Source organism: Schistocerca serialis, chromosome 2, assembly GCF_023864345.2.
Source record: "Schistocerca serialis cubense isolate TAMUIC-IGC-003099 chromosome 2, iqSchSeri2.2, whole genome shotgun sequence".
NCBI classification, from domain to species: Eukaryota; Metazoa; Arthropoda; class Insecta; order Orthoptera; family Acrididae; genus Schistocerca; species Schistocerca serialis.
Window position 1 is genome coordinate 419,582,265 of NC_064639.1, and position 17,216 is coordinate 419,599,480.

The 17,216-nt window shown below is 37.7% G+C and overlaps 1 protein-coding gene across 1 annotated transcript in view; it reads right to left on the reverse strand.

Annotated features, from left to right (window-relative positions):
* The window catches only part of LOC126457273 (general transcription factor 3C polypeptide 1), a 368,859-nt gene that overhangs the window by 203,736 nt on the left and 147,907 nt on the right, over positions 1 to 17,216 (reverse strand). The window contains exons 13-14 of the mRNA XM_050093437.1: positions 9,978 to 10,218; positions 9,588 to 9,868 (exon numbers count right to left, since the gene is read on the reverse strand). Of these exons, the coding sequence (XP_049949394.1) occupies positions 9,588 to 9,868; positions 9,978 to 10,218 (522 nt within the window). The remainder of the gene's footprint in view (positions 1 to 9,587; positions 9,869 to 9,977; positions 10,219 to 17,216) is intronic.

Genomic DNA, 17,216 nt, shown 5'->3' on the forward strand with positions numbered 1-17,216 from the left:
ACAGCATCTTTGTTTTTATATATATTTTTCCCATGTGGAAATATCGTTGGCAGGAAAATAGAGCTTGCAATTAATCCTCATAGTTGGCATACAGAGTAGAAAGCTCAGCTCAAATGCCAACTACGAGATAACTTGGTGTCAACTGTCAGTCACCAGTTTACATATTTTGAGGCATGTTCAACAATATGATCCATGTCTTTGTTGTAATTACATCAGCAAATCAGCAATTGTTGTTCAATTTTTGCTATACATGGTTCACTGACATTTATTGTCACGTGTGTTCAATTTTCCTTGGAAAATGGCGAGTAATAAGGGAAAACTTAGTGATATAGAACTTGAACAGCTAGTTAACATGAATGAATCAGAATGGGACAAGTTTATGGATGAATTAATGAATGGTGGAAGTCTCTATGAACCATTTTCATGTGAGCATTCAAGTAAGGATTCAGATGCAGATAATACTGAATGCAATGAAGAAGACGAGCAGGTTGGTCCAATAGCAGGCACTACAAATAACAGTGACAAGTGGAGTGACGTTTCTCAAGATCCAACATTATTTATGTTCAACAAGGATGTGAGACTGAAATTATACAAACAAACTTTGTTTTTTTCTGTAGAGTTCCTACTGTCACTCTGAAAAAAAAAGAAAAAAAAATACTATAAGCAAGACAGGAAGCAGAAAAATGTGGTGGAGAAGACAAATCAGTCACCCCAGATGGAGGGATACAGATGTTGTGGATATGAAGTATTTCTGGACTGTTGCTGCACATGGGATCTTGTTGTTTTCCACCAATAGAATATTACCGGAGTACAAGTCCTTTTAACAATGTTACATTCTGGAGAGCTGCTATAGGTAGAAACAAATTTCAGCTGTTATTGAAAGGCTATTTACAATTTGTACAGAAACCAGATGGCAGTTATAATAGTCGAGGGGCATGAAAGGGAAGCAGTGGTTGGGAAAGGAGTGAGACAGGGTTGTAGCCTCTCCCCGATGTTATTCAATCTGTATATTGAGCAAGCAGTAAAGGAAACAAAAGAAAAATTCGGAGTAGGTATTAAAATTCATGGAGAAGAAGTAAAAACTTTGAGGTTCGCCGATGACATTGTAATTCTGTCAGAGACAGCAAAGGACTTGGAAGAGCAGTTGAACGGAATGGACAGTGTCTTGAAAGGAGGATATAAGATGAACATCAACAAAAGCAAAATGAGGATAATGGAATGTAGTCAAATTAAATCGGGTGATGCTAAGGGGATTAGATTAGGAAATGAGACACTTAAAGTAGTAAATGAGTTTTGCTATTTAGGGAGTAAAATAACTGATGATGGTCGATGTAGAGAGAATATAAAATGTAGACTGGCAATGGCAAGGAAATCGTTTCTGAAGAAGAGAAATTTGTTAACATCGAGTATAGATTTAAGTGTCAGGAAGTCGTTTCTGAAAGTATTTGTATGGAGTGTAGCCATGTATGGAAGTGAAACATGGACGATAACCAGTTTGGACAAGAAGAGAATAGAAGCTTTCGAAATGTGGTGCTACAGAAGAATGCTGAAGATAAGGTGGGTAGATCACGTAACTAATGAGGAGGTATTGAATAGGATTGGGGAGAAGAGAAGTTTGTGGCACAACTTGACTAGAAAAAGGGATCGGTTGGTAGGACATGTTTTGAGGCATCAAGGGATCACAAATTTAGCATTGGAGGGCAGCGTGGAGGGTAAAAATCGTAGAGGGAGACCAAGACATTAATACACTAAGCAGATTCAGAAGGATGCAGGTTGCAGTAGGTACTGGGAGATGAAGAAGCTTGCACAGGATAGAGTAGCATGGAGAGCTGCATCAAACCAGTCTCAGGACTGCAGACCACAACAACAACAACAACAACAACAACAACAGACAATTCATTGCAATCCAATGACTGACTCTATAAAATTATACCAGTTTTGGACCATTTGAATAGCACCATGAACAATAATTACCTTTTTGAGAAGAATCTCTGCAATGAAAAATCAATGGTTTTGTGGCACAGCTGTCTGTTTCTCAGGCAGTATATCAAGAACAAGAAACACAAATATGGTGTAAAATTTTGTGAACTCCGTGAATCTAATAGTGTGGTTCTCAAAATAACCTGTGTGTGTGGAACATTACGTAACAACAGAAAGGAAAAGCCAAAATTGTTAGTTATTATGAAAATGGTGTGGAAAAGAAATGACATTGCTGTTGTTTGCAAACGGAAGAACAAAAGAGAAGCCCTGACCATTTCTAATATGCACCGTGCTGAAATGGTGGAAGTTCACAATCGAAATGGCAAAGTTGTCTTGAAATCAAACATAGTCAGAGACTATGACAGTGACATGGCAGGTGTTGATCAGTCAGATCAAATGCAGCAATATGAAGATTTATCTACACAATGCCCATCAGTTTTATAATCAAACAGTACAAAAGATATCAAACCTTTAGCTTTTGCAGAAAAATTTATTCAGGCATTGATTGGGGATAAGATGCCAGACATCCATAAGAAAATCGGAACAGATGATAGCTTAGATTATTTAGAAGCAATGGCTGCCACCGAGAAAAAAGTGAGGTCAGCAATGTTGTGCAGAGTGTGCACACTACAAAAGAATTGCTGTGAACTGTGGTACTTTTGCTCCATTTGTGAAGAAAAGCTGGCTCTTTTATGTCTAAAGCTAAAATATTTGTATGAACTTTTGTACACACTTTTCTGTTAGTTCATCTGAACTGTGAAAATAAAAATTATATCCACCATGTCCAGATGATTTACGCAAGACCTGTAAATTGTACGTATTTGCTACCAATGTTTTCGTATCTGAGTGTATGCAGAAAATCATTTCCTAGAAAATAACTCGTAGTGTGCACCAGTGGTCAGATCATCAGGTATGAAATAACTCATAGTTCGCAGTTAACTACTGAAGTTCACTTGACTGTAGGAGTGTCTCACAGTTACTAGAATAGGATATGTATGATGTGGAATTCTTTCGTGTATCTCAGGGTTTATGACATCATATCTCCTGTGTGGTACCATGACATATTTTTCAACACACCTACACCCACACCCACCTAGGCACCCCGACCTCCCCTCCCAACCACACCTACACCCACACCCACACCCACCTAGGCACCCTGACCTCCCCTCCAACACATTTTTATAATCTGTATAGATTGTTTCCAGAATGAATTTGTGTGTGTGTGTGTGTGTGTGTGTGTGTGTGTGTGTGTGTGCTGACTTGGAACGTCCAGGCAGATTACAGCTGTATGCCAGACTGGACTCAATACCAGAATCTTTGTCTTTTTTGACAGGCTAATGCCCCACCAACTGAGCTATCCAAGCACAGCTCACGATCTGCCCTCCCAGCCTTGGGGATGTGGCTGAATCATTTCTCCACAATATCCTACCATCCATGAGTGCCAGTCCTGAACAGTATGCAGGAGAACTTCTGTGGAGTTTGGAAGGTGGAACAGTTGTAGTGGCAGAAGGAAATATGTAAGGTGGGTAGTGACTTGTGCATGGATAACTCAGTTGGTAGAACATTTTTCCATGAAAGGCACTGATTCCATGTTCAGATCCTAGTCCAGTGCACAGTTTTAATTTGCAAGGAAGTTTCAAGTACATTACTATTATCATCAAGGTAGGGTAAAGTCCTAAAAGTACGTCACATTCTAAAAGAAATGTGATATAATATTACACCTCCACCAGTAGCAACCTAAATCAGGGTGTATAAATGCGGACAAGGAAGAAAATTTCCTGGATTTTCCCCGGATAAAAATACACTTTCTCCTGGGTGAAAACACACTTTTTCCATGTTAAGTGACAGTATATTTTCCCTCAAAACAGCAAAACTTATAAATCCTTTGAATGGTTATGGTTTTGTACACGGGCGTAGTCCCGGCACTTAGAAAATGTAACTCAGGGAAGAAGACACGTTTTGGAAATATCTTTGATGTACAGCAACATGTAAGCGGCGTATTTTCATATTACGAAAGTTTACATTGGAATTCCACCAAACACCACATGTTACTTTCCAAATAATTGAAAACGAGATTGGGATGTGCTTTTGTAAGCCAGTCATAGCTCATGTCATGTGATCTCGCCAGCCGAAACAGCAGATATTCAGAGCATAGGACACGTGATGTAGTCAGCTGACAGCAACATCACTGTTAAGTAGCACGAACACACAAACAGGAAAAGTTAATCAATTTAAATTAATATACAGTATTGCTACAAGAAAAGCAAAGCTTTCACATATAATGTTGATCTTTTCTGCGCATGTTACACTTTAAGATATATCACACAAATGTGCCAGTAAAATTTTTAATAATGACATAAATGTCTGATCTTCAGCGTTCAAAATTCTTCTAAATGGCTCGTCATCAAAGAGTTGATTTTTAAATGAGAGTCAAATGCTCTGTGATTTAAGAAATTCATGGTACATTCTCGCTCATAGTTCAACTTACATAAAAGGATATTTACTTTGAAAGTATTGCTTTTCAAACCACCATTCGCAATATTTTCCCGCGATCTGTTAGAAATAGGTTCGTTTCAGCAGGTGTCAGAGAGCGCAGATAACAGGCAACACCGCGCTTACGCAACTACCGTGACGTAGGAAGCTCGTATGTATGTATGAGTAAAACATTGAAAGATCATGCATTATGTCATAAAAGAAACAAGACATCAGAGGATACTCCAAGTGCGTCAGAATTTCGTGAAGCATACTAAAATGTGCACATTTAAAGTGCATACTTAAAGTGCACATTCGTATGTCCAGATTCCCAGTCAAGTTGGCCTCAACCTGATATTAAGTTTTTCAGTGTCGTTTTCGGGATGCAAATTTCCTTGGAGCACCAGTACTGTATTATACCATGTTTGGTTCTTTACTATGGCATAATGCCATACGTGCTAGAAGATGAAAACGTGCACTTGAAATGCAGTGAACAGTTGAAACTAGCGAGTACTGTGGAATTAAACATTTTGTTTCAAGTACATTGACTGCTTATGAGGAAAATGTTAATAAAAGTAAAATTTCTTTAACAGACGAAAATAAAATAAAATCTGAAACTAATAACATATTTTAGTCTTCCGTAATTATGTGAATGTATTTTAATTCACTTGAAAGCTCCCCATCACAGATATCAGTTTTGTTTTCATTTGACGTGAGAGTTAACGAAGGGGAAACAGCAAAATCGCTAAACGTAAACACGGGTCACATGGAGACTATATGGAATTGTATGTTAACCGGGGTTCTAGAAACACTGGAGAGGCTCCATTCCCGCCGCAGATGCAGTGGTCCACAACCCCATGACAAATACTGCAGTCCACTTCACCCCTCCGCCGCCCTCACCGGACCCAGGCTTTTTGTGGGGTTTGGCCCCCGGTGGACCTCACCAGGGAACGTCTCACACCAGCCAAGTGTAACCTGTATGTTTGCTTGGTAGAGTAATAGTGGTGTACGCATACGTGGAGAACTTGTTTGCGCAGCAATCGCCGACATAGTGTAGCTGAGGCGGAATTAGGGGAACCAGCCCGCATTCGCCGAGGCAGATGGAAAACTGCCTAAAAACCATCCGCAGACTGATCAGCACACCAGACCTCGAGACAAGTCCGCCGAGCGGATTTGTGCCGGGGACCAGGCGCTCCTTCCCACCCGGAAAGCCGTGCGTTAGACCACACGGCTAACCGGGCAAGGGTGGAGACTATAACTCAGACTGATCTGCTCATCAGCCCTGGACCTACAATATTTGCTAACCGGGTGAATACTAAAAAAAAATCAAAAATATGTTCACATCTTGTAGCGCACTTCTTTCTGAAAAGTCTTAAACACAAAACATATGTGTTCAAGGAAATGTAAGGCATGTTATTTGGTCTTAAGTGTGCCAAACTGCTGTGCCACATCTCTTCATACAGCATTCTCCCATTGCATGTCACTGTATTTCGCTCTGTGGAATTGAAACATGTATCTTTTGTAACAGATGCCATCCAACTATATTCAGGACAGTGGAAATTTAAATGTCCTGTGGTGCCTCTCCCTCTCCCAGTCGGCCGGTTTGACAGCCTGCTCCTTAAAAAAAAAAAAAAAATCTCGCAATTAATAGCGGATGGGATTATTTGAAATCAGGAGAACAAGAACTCTATAGAAAATTTGCACTCTTTGTTGCCCATTAGCAAATAACTTGCTGTTTTGTGTGACATAAAATTAAATATAGAATAGATAAAACCAAGAAAGACAAGAGACAAGCAAGAGAGTACACATTTCTTCAATCCTTAGCTCCTAGCATTCTTTTGCTCTCTAATCTTGCTACAGATTTACATGGCGTGCTTTACTTTCTGCGAAAGAATCTATTACCTCATCAAAGTTCGTCAAACGTTTTGCTAGGTGAAAAATCGAAATTACGTTATCTAATACTAAAAAAGCTGTTAATACAAGTAATACCCAAGACTGGTGTGGTTTCTCGATCTGATTACGTCTATTTTGTCACTGTCTCTTGACAAAACAAAATAAGCCTTTCTAATAATGCAGCAATTTTGTAATACACACCAAATACACGAGACTGTTTTGGCACAAATGGTCATTTGTTATAACACGACAGAATATAATTCACGAAGCACCAATATAAAATGCCTATTAATAGGCCTACTACAAGCAAAAAGCTTTATGTCAGGAAATAATTACACATTTCATTCATACGCACCAGTTTTTCTAGCATGAGATCGAAAAGTTGTATTACGAAATTTTTATGTAAATTTGGAATCGTCTTATTCTTCCATAATTTGCATGATGTCTCCGTCTCCTTCCTCGTTATAACAAACAATCTTGTCATCGCCAATTCTGTAGCTATTCCTGCCATTGTCAAAATTTGTTCGCCGATTAACTTCACTAACCCTGCCAGAATGACATGTTCAGTTATCCCGGGATTTTTCTCCGGTTAGGTGTTGTTACATGTTCGTACAACACGTTTTCCGCGTTACTTCCAGAATAGAACTTAAGTGGCTACTAGCCGGGGACTGTACAACTGGTCCTTACTAGTGTAGCGATCTGGCCAAAAATTTTCTGTCAAAATTTCATTTTCGTGGATATCACCTGTTAGTCGTTTATTACCATTCTGGTAGTCTGAATCTATGGATTTCGCTAGTAATTATAACATGCTGATCATTCGCAAACCCAATCAACCGCGTAGTCAGACAGCGACTGGCATTCATCAGTTCGGCTTTACTCCGCTGAGCTCGTATAGGCCCGTCCCCTTTTGACTGCGGAAAGTTTATTTCTAGATGCGACGAGAATTCTCCTGACAGACGCATCACGTACACTATGCACGCATTCAAAACTCAACTTATGATTCATTCAGAAATCAACTTAAAATGTGTTCAAAAACTAAAAGGGTGCGTTTCAAAATCATATGAATAATAGATAGACCAACATGCGCTGGATGCTAGGCGCTTTGTGAAACAAGTTTTTCTTCCTCAAGAATATCAATTTGGTGCCCCCTTTTCCCAGTAGCATCTAGCTGCTTGCTGCGACTGTTTGCACAGCCAACAGCCACATTCCTGTAACCAGAGGTGGGAGAATTTACTACTCGGAGAATTTACTACTCAAACGCGACTAAACTGCGCATGAGCCCGCTTGTAACTGTTAAAACGAATCTAATGTAAACAGTTGTGACTTCACGCTCACCGGAGGCAATTTGTTGTTATGAAGCATTGCATAGTCTTCCTAAAGCCATTGATACATTTTGCTGTTGGCAGACGCTTGCACGAGCAATGTGTACCGTTGTTGTATATGGCGCATTTCCTTTGCAATTTATTTTCGTTTTTTTTTTCTCTCGTTTATGTTTTATTGTTGAAGTATTATTCTGCAGTAGTGGGATAAAGTAATATCTTTTGTTGGAGTATCGGTTCTTATCAGTCAAAATTACAAAAATTTAACAGAAAACTAAAACAATGAAAAATTCCGGGAATTCCAAAAAATTTCCGGGTTTTCTCCCGAATGAAAAAATTCCCGGGTTTTTCCCGGATCCCACAGTTGTCCCGGGTCGTATAAACCCTGTAAATTAAATTAATGAGCCTATCAGTCTGCAGTATATGGTAGCAATTATGTTAACCAAATTTGATTCCATTGGGACAGTTGTGTGCACAGTGCCTGCGGAACATTCCACAACGGAATATATACATAGCCAGAGTCCAACTAGAACCTGGCTGTATACATGTTAAAATTGTATAGTAACAATGTTGTCAAAAACTTGATGAGTCTCATGACTAGGTTTAAACTCTGAGGATAACTATTCAATAACTAAAATCAAGATCTGCAATAAGATATGGATTAGATTTGTAACGAATTGCCAAACCTCTTTCCCTTCCCTGAAGCATTTATGTTGTTTATTTTTGCATATTTTTTGTGACCGAACAGCAGCTTATTTGGGCACCTATATCTTTTTACTGATATTGCTTATCACTGAAAAAGAAGGAGATTAGTGTTTAACATCCCGTCGACAACGAGGTCATTAGGGATGGAGCACAAGCTTGGGTTAGGGAAGGATGGGGAAGGAAATTGGCCGTGCCCTTTCAAAGGAACCATCCCGGAATTTGCCTGAAACGATTTAGGGAAATCACGGAAAACCTAAATCAGGATGCCCGGAGATGGGACTGAACCGTCGTCCTCCCGAATGCGAGTCCAGTGTGCTAACCACTGAACAACAACATGAAGACGTTTAATGAAGACATCTTTACATCTCACTAGTGAAATGGTGGTTAAAAGAAGTAATTACTAAATATACTTGCAAATTTGTGAAACATCATTTTCATTCTCAGTTTAATAATGAGTGAGCGACCACAAACCACTATTTTTGCCACAGACTGTCATTTACTTTCTTTATGTGTTTGAAAGACATTTTAATCCTTTGCACATTTGAGTGTGCAGCTTTTTAATTTGTTTTGTCAGTATCCACAAAGGTTTCAATGTGCTACATGATACTATATGATATATCTTGACTACTTATCTATCAATCACACAGTACATTCACAACGGAGAAAACATTCATTCAATCTGTTCGAATTTCATCTCACCATAGTATTAATTTGAATGTACTGAAATGCTGAATACTGATAACAGTTACTTCAATCAGGGCAAATACGCTGATACTGTCCCACCTCTAGGAATGATTGTGTATATTATTCACTCTGAGACTTTTTTTACATGAATGGTGCACCGCCTATGCATGTCCATGGGTGTGTAGGAATATGTACTGTTGCATAATTTAGAAACTCATCTAAATAATGTACACCAGCTACTCTCTTCTGCAGAATCGTGCTGAACATCTGATAGATCTGAGTCAATTCTTCCCTTAAAAGACAATGCATTCCCCCCTCCTCCCAGTCCTTTCTCCCTCTCACATTATCTGGCAGTTCCTGATTTCAGCTAATGATACTATAACTTTACTCATAGTTTAGTCTCAAGAGGTCTTCACTGGATATCTGCCAACTTTCAGTTTTTATCACAGCTGGAAACAAGTAATTTGTTAACACTATCTAACATTTAGAAAAATCTTGACAAATGATCATATTAGGAAAAAGCTTTGACAATACCTGATCTTTTTCCTTTAGGCGTTGTGGACCGAAACGTACCAAACCAACAAAACAAAGACGCTGCATTACTTCATGTATGCTGAATATATACTTCCTTTTTGAAAATAAGCAACATCTCATATTTTCTGGCAAGTGTTTGACTAAATAGTGCCGACGAACAGAATGTGTCAAATAATTTTCCATGTCAGGAACTATGTAAGAAACATTGAAAACCTTGACAAAAATAGAGAGAGGAAGTCGTAGCAATATGTCACACATTAGAGCCCAGCCTTTTGGCCAACCTGTAAAATAAGGACAGAACCAAACAATGCGATTAGCTCACACACAAAAAATCACTGATAGTATTTAGTATGCACTATCAGACATGACAACTACATCAAAAAAACTTACCTGTATGCTGGGGCAATGGAGGAATAAACATTTTCCAACAAGGCTTGGGAACAAAAATTTTTGGCATATTTGACTCATCTTCTTCAGTGATAATGGTGCCTTGCTCTTTGAGATCGCTAATTGCTGTCACTTGATCTAAATCAAGAACACCTTCATAACCAGCAACAAGATAAAATAAAAACTGGTGCAAAGTTTTCATTCTAATGAACTTTGGACTGAAGCCATACTTCTTTCCAATCCTCTGAAAATGATCATGAGCACATATTTAAAAGTTATTCTTTTTCAGTTCCAAAGACAAATACATATTGCAGTAATTTCAAAGAGGATGAAGATACAGTATTGAGAAATGAGGTGAAATTCTTCTGTCTACTGCTGTATTACATTAACTACAACATTTTAAAAGAGCTTCAGCACTGCTGATGTTTCCACCAAGGTATATGTCACGCAGACAATGATATTATTAACTGCTCTGCTGAAAAAAGTAATGAGCCACATGTAGCACAGTGCACATTTTGCATTTTGTAATACATTGTGTTACCATCAGAAGCAAGGAGAATTAAGGTTTAATGTCCAGTCAATTGATGAGAGTATTAGATCAGAGCACAAGCTCACGACGAGGAAAGGATAGAATAGGAAACTGGCAATGTCCTTCTCAAAGGAATGGTCAATTTTGGGAAACAGGAACAAACTAAATCTAGATGATTTGACAAGGATGTGAACTACTTTCCTCCAGAATGCAGCTGTTGTACTTCAGCTGCTGTGTCTCCTTGCTTGGTATTACTACAGAATAAGGAGTTTTAGTAAGTTTAATAGTCTAAATTTGTTTTTACTTTACTAATCAATGAAAGACACAATTACTACATATACAGTATAGAATCTGCTTGGAACTCCATATAATGATTTTTTAACAACACCATTTACTGTAAACTGAAACTACAGACGAGGCTGAAATGACAGTTTTTATTTTGGATGCAACCATGTTTGTGAAGATGTTAACACTTGAAACAGCCATAAAACATGTATTAATTTGATAAAAATGTGCTGTAACGGAGGAAAGGAAGAAGCAAAACATACTTTAATGGTTCATAAATGCATAGGTCATTAGATGCGGAGAAGAATTGTCAAGTTGGACAAGGTAGGAGAGGAAGCTGGTAAAGTTCTTTTTGAAGTTGGTTTAAGGGCAAACTAAATCTAGATTTCCAGATGCATTTTAAGAAATGCATATTAACTTTGTTGTATTGATTTTTACTTCCCGGCTGGGTCGGAGATTTTCTCTGCTCAGGGGCTGGGTGTTGTGTTGCCTTCATCATAACATCACCCCCATCGAAATGCAAGTCGCCAAAGTGGTGTCAACTCAAAAGACTTGCATGGCGACTGGTCTACCCAACGGGAGGCCCTAACCACATGACATTTTGTTTCATGTATCACGACAGTTAAAGCTCCATATGGCTCATGTTATGTAATTACAGACACAATTCAATTATGGTTGTCCTACAATAACACTTTACTTCTCAGGTATACGAGAAGTAATGTTCACATAAAACGGTATTCACTTTCTAACATAATTCCTAGTAACGAGATGAAATTACTGTGTGCCCTGGCATTCTGCATTTATTTGACTTATATGATGGTCACTCCCAGAAATACATCTAGGCATGTTTCCCCAATGAATATTCACATTGTGCTGCCTACTCTCTTTTGATAACGTGGGATTTAGCTGTTACACATGTTAAGAGCACTGGTGTAATTATAAAGTTGCTGGCATATTTATGTATGAATGTTTTTCATTATTCCAAGATTTTTTGGAAATATTTCTGTACTGGTGATTTATTCAGGCATTTCATGTTTGTCAATCATATACTAAACTACACTTTTAGTTTGTCTGTCACTTCATTTAGGATGTAATACTCCTCCAACATACACATGTACAGATTTACGTAGTATGTGATTTTTTGCATTTTTTATTTCTCAGCAACAATTTTATTCATGTGGCTCTGTAAGATTTCTTAGTTCACTGATTTTAGACATTGCACTGTACACAAGAAAAACAATTTTGTTTTCATAGCAAACTGAAGTACTTTGTTCTTACGTGTAATATTGTAATCTTCGAATTCATTTTTGTACTCAATACCATGAGATATTTCACACGTACAGGGGTAATTCCTCGCTCTAATATGTGCTTACATTAGCTTGACATTACTGATGTTATTTTGACATCCTTGTAACAAGAAGGTGTGAATTTGTGAATACACTGTATTATTATTGTTATTATCATTATTTTGAAAAGTTATATTATATGTTGGATTTTTCATAATGATTAATTGTAAATCTTATTCATTTCCTGGACTGTAAAGTCTTTGATATGTACACTCTTTGCTGTGGCACCATAAGTATCCTTGTCGTGCAGTCTCTGGATCTCAGTTGACTGGGTCACAATATTTTACTGGTAGCTGTTACTGTGAGTCATAATATGCCCTGCAGTATGCCATTCGTCTGTGGCATGATCGGGTGAGGTGGCACAATGGTTAGCACAATGGACTTGCATGTGGAAGGACGACAGTTCAAATCTGCGTCCGGTTGTCCTCATTTAGGTTTTCCCTGCTTTCCCTAAATTGCTTTGGCCAAATGCCGAGATGGTTCCTTTGACAGGACATGGCCGATTCCCTCCCCCATCCATCCCTAATATGAGATTATGCTCGTTTCTAGTAACTTTGTTGTCAACAGGACATTAAACAATAATCTATTCCTCCTCCTGTAGCATGTTGCATGAAATGTAAAAGTTTTTTTTTTTTTTTTTAAGTGTTTCTTTTCGATTATCTTCATGTATGATGTATCAGTACTTAACAACTATAGATTGTGTATTTTTCATCACATGTAAAGTTTGTTTCAGTCTATTTGGTATAATTTTTGGATGATGGTTGGAAACTAAAATTGGTCAGAATAAATGTGTAAAATTCAATATAGCAAAGTTAACATGCATTTCTTAAAATATATTCATGCTGTAGATTGTCACCCAAAAATGTTTCCAAATATGGATTTGAGCTCCATGCTAGCAGACCATGAAACTAATGCTTTTCATATGTACCCACTGACTCAGTGAAACATGTATAAAATGTGGACTGTGTATTAGTTTTATTCATATAAAATCTTACAGAAATCACCCATTATAGTGTAGTGGCAATCCCTGAGCAAGTGATTTGCATGAAGAAATTACTTTTTGCTTTGGCTGCACGCTCCTACAGAATACAATAATTACTCCTACCAAAGATGGTTATTTAGACACTTGTAAAAATTTGAAAAAACATGAAAGTTTTGTGTGTCAAAGCATATTAATCATAAAGGTAACAGAGAGAATTAATTACAAAAGCCGAATCATATGTGCTATAAAATGATGTAACTGTATACAGGGTAATTAGCAGTACATAAGAAGTGTGACATACAAGGTTTACATATCAAGTGCATGTATTCAGAAGATGTTAAATCTCTATAACTGAATTGTAGATGCAACTTCTGGCTTGCTCGGAACATCCAATGCTCATCTTCTATAACTATATAATTTTTTCATATCATGCATTTATAGCAAACGCACATTTGTCTCTTTCCAGCATGACACACAATTCCTCTTACACACTACCTCATTTCACAATGTAAGCATACAAGCATGAGAAGGAACAGGAAAAGAAACAAATCAACCAGAGGATAAAGTGGAAGGCATAATTGTAAATGGAATGCCATATATGATATCTAGTCAAGTGAATATATGGTAAACAGACAAAGGAAGTTCATTACCAAATTCGAAGAGACAAGAAAAGACTGCTGTTGGCCTAATAGAAGAAATAAGTAAGTATGGAAGATTAAAGTTTAATTTCCCATTGACATCAATGACATTAAAGACGGAGCACATGCTCGGACTGTTTCAAGGAGGGGGAAGGATATCAGCCGTGCTTTTTCAAAGGACCCATCCTGGCATTCTTCTGGAGAAATTTAATGAAATCATGGGAAGCCTTCTTTGGATGGAACACCTAAATTTGGACCTTCTTCATCTGCAGTAATTTTTCTACTTTTAAGGTAATTTACTTCACTACTTTCCTCTTTCTTATATAGATTCAACTGAGTTTATAATGTTAAACAATAATCCTCACACTTCCACAACTCAGAAAAGCATAACTCTCAGCAGGAGCATTTAAGGGCAGATTCTTTTTTGTAGGTGACAGTACATCCTTCTGGTTCAGATGAGTCATGTTATTCCGTGCCATTCCATTGTCCTTCTGTCTGGAAATCTCATCCTGGAAGTCATGCTAATCACATTCTCATCCAGGACGTTATGTTGACTTTGCATTCTGGATGTATGTCGGTTTGTTCTCTAGTTAGCTTTTGGATTTTTAGTCTGATTCCTGTATCCATCCTAACATCAATTGCCATTCTGTGACACCCTCAGTTTCCAATCTGTTTTTAGTCCAACATTCAAGACAACGAACATTCGACTGTCTTTCCATGACCTGCGCCACGCCTCAAATATAACTTGGACGCCACCTCTGCAGGCCAATTTCTGTGGACAAAAGATGCAGGATGCCCACTGGGAGACAGTGAATGACCACTACAACCAGGACAACAGAGCAGTGCAGACTGCTGTGCAGTGGTTTACCTAGAGAACAGTTATGTAGGATGCTGTGCATGCACAGAGCATGGGTTTAGCTGCTCTTACATGGCTAATTACTGAGTCATGACAATGCCCAGTCAAATTAGCCTTCAGAAATTTGTATTTGTAGTTTATATGTTGCATGCACATAATTAATCATAATTTTTGTTACATCCTATCCCTGCTTTTAATATGTTTGGGGCTGTTTAATTTCTTTTGCATACTCCATCGTTTTTACTGTGACTTGTATGCTTTTTCAGCTATCAACTGAGCTGTGCCTGTTAAGGGTGGATTTGTACCTTGATTAGTATCCTTGTGTTGTCAGCAAACATTAAAGTTTTGAAACTGTCCTTTAGTCATTGCAAGATCACATAAGTAGGTTAAGAATTAGAGTGGCCCCAACACCGATTCTTGTGGCACTTCATATGTTACACTCCCTCATTCTGAGGTTAGTTTCATGCTGTGATATAGTCTGTTAATGATACCTTCTGCTTTCTGCTAGTAAGTTAGGACTCCATCCATGCACGAGGGGTGGCATTATCAACGTAACACTTTACTCTCTCACATAAAATTTTGTGATCCACACAATCAAAGGCTTTTGCAAGGCTACAACTTATAAGGAGGTGCTGAAAAGCAATGTCTCTTAATATTTTATGTGAAAACTGTTTAAGTTTTTTTAAATACAATGAACTCTATTAACATTCTACGTATTTATTCTTCACTAGCTGAGAAACCCGGTGTTACCTTGGGATGTATTTATAGTTGTGCTCAAGACTTCATATGTGTGGAATTTATTTTTGACTTATAAAGCTTCCTTGTGGACAGCGTTTGTAGTAATATATTGGGGACATGAACAAAGAGCTTGTTTGCTTGACTAACATAGCAGAGAGCTAAATAGAGCTGGCCATGCGAAAAGCAACTAAAGCAACTGACAATAAGATCCATGCCCACAACACCCAACATCTGGCTTTGTGCTTTGTTTATGGTCATGGTATAACATAAGTTTACCACGAATTAAACATGTTTAAAGTGAAATAGTAGACTGTTAGAAATATGGTATTAAGGGTACTAACTCTCTCCTTTTAAAATTTCGGTTTGTATGAAGTTATGTTGGAGAGAAGTAGTTTTAAGCCTTAATGAGTGAATGGTTCTGAGGAGCGAGAAAATGCATGATGTTCTTGAGCAGAGTTGCATCACAGCTCATTTTTGGAAAGTTTTCAGAGAGCAAGTGACAGGCAGATGTTACTGAGCCGTAGCAGGTTTCATCTTACAATTTTCACTGGATTCTTGAGACCACATAGTCCTCAGTCTTTTACTTATATGAGTCAATCCACAAAGACTTGACCACTTTCTACAAATTTTTATTTGTAAGCAAAAATAAATTAAAATGAAATGAGAAAGCATTCAGATCACAAAGCAAATCTGATAAATTTGTTTTGGCTTGCAAAGAATATAAACAGAACCTATTGAAAGAAGCAGAGCAACATCATTGAGTATTTCATACTCAAAGAGATATCAGCAAATCCATATATCCTAGCTGAGTAAATTTTAATTGAGTTTGAATTCTGTCACTGTCGTAAATTTCCAAAAATACACCTGTTGCTGAGTAAAAAAAAACCAACAGTTTCTGCTACTGATTCTTTTGTGTACTACAAAACTAACAGCATCATCTGTCTGTTCTTGGTGTATAATGCCATGATGATTAAACATTAGAACTAATAAGTGAGCAGACAGTTTTAGATAAAACTTTAAATTACAACATCTTTCTTTTTGAATTAAGATTTTCATTAAATAAGGCCTATATGTTGCCCCAAGCTACACTCACGTTACCTGTGAAAACCCCATCAGAATTCTTCTAGTAGTTTTGGAGATTAGTGCATTCAGACAAACATGATGGTTTTACAATTTTGTTATTAGCATATGTGTTTACATATTTATTTCTCAACATAGTCACCTCGGTGATGAACACATGTCTCCAGTGGGAGACCAGTTTGTTGAGACAATCACTGCAGAATGTTTCAGTTTTTTGGCGGAGTCTTAACCTCACCTCTGCATCCACCACTTGATCACTACCAAAGTAAAGTCCTCTGGTGTTCTTAATTTTTGGGAATACTTCAAACTCTGTCACATACAGTGAGTTTAGCACCACAATTCCTTCATTATGAGCACAAACAACCCAATGTCACACATTGCTAACGTCAATAAAATTATCACCGAACACTGTTTTCATTTGTTCATGATTTCAACTGAATGCATCTATTTTGAAGTTAAAAATTCAATTACATTATGCTGGTTTTCATGCACCAACACAGTTACATTACACACTGCCCTGTTACACACTATAATTTCAAGCCATCTAGTGGCAGAGGGTTGCAACATGCATCAGCAACATGGGAAAAGTCGATCAAGTAATATGCACAATTTGGAATACCTTAATCAATATTTAGAACAGAATAAAAATTCAGAGTCATGTTTTTTCAGCATGCCATCATATACAAACAGGAAAATTTTCTTGTTTAGCTCTGCTAGCACTTTATTTATGAGGTACTGTATTGCTCTGGCAGTGGAAAATCCTTTATAAAAGCCAAAATAAGAGGCAG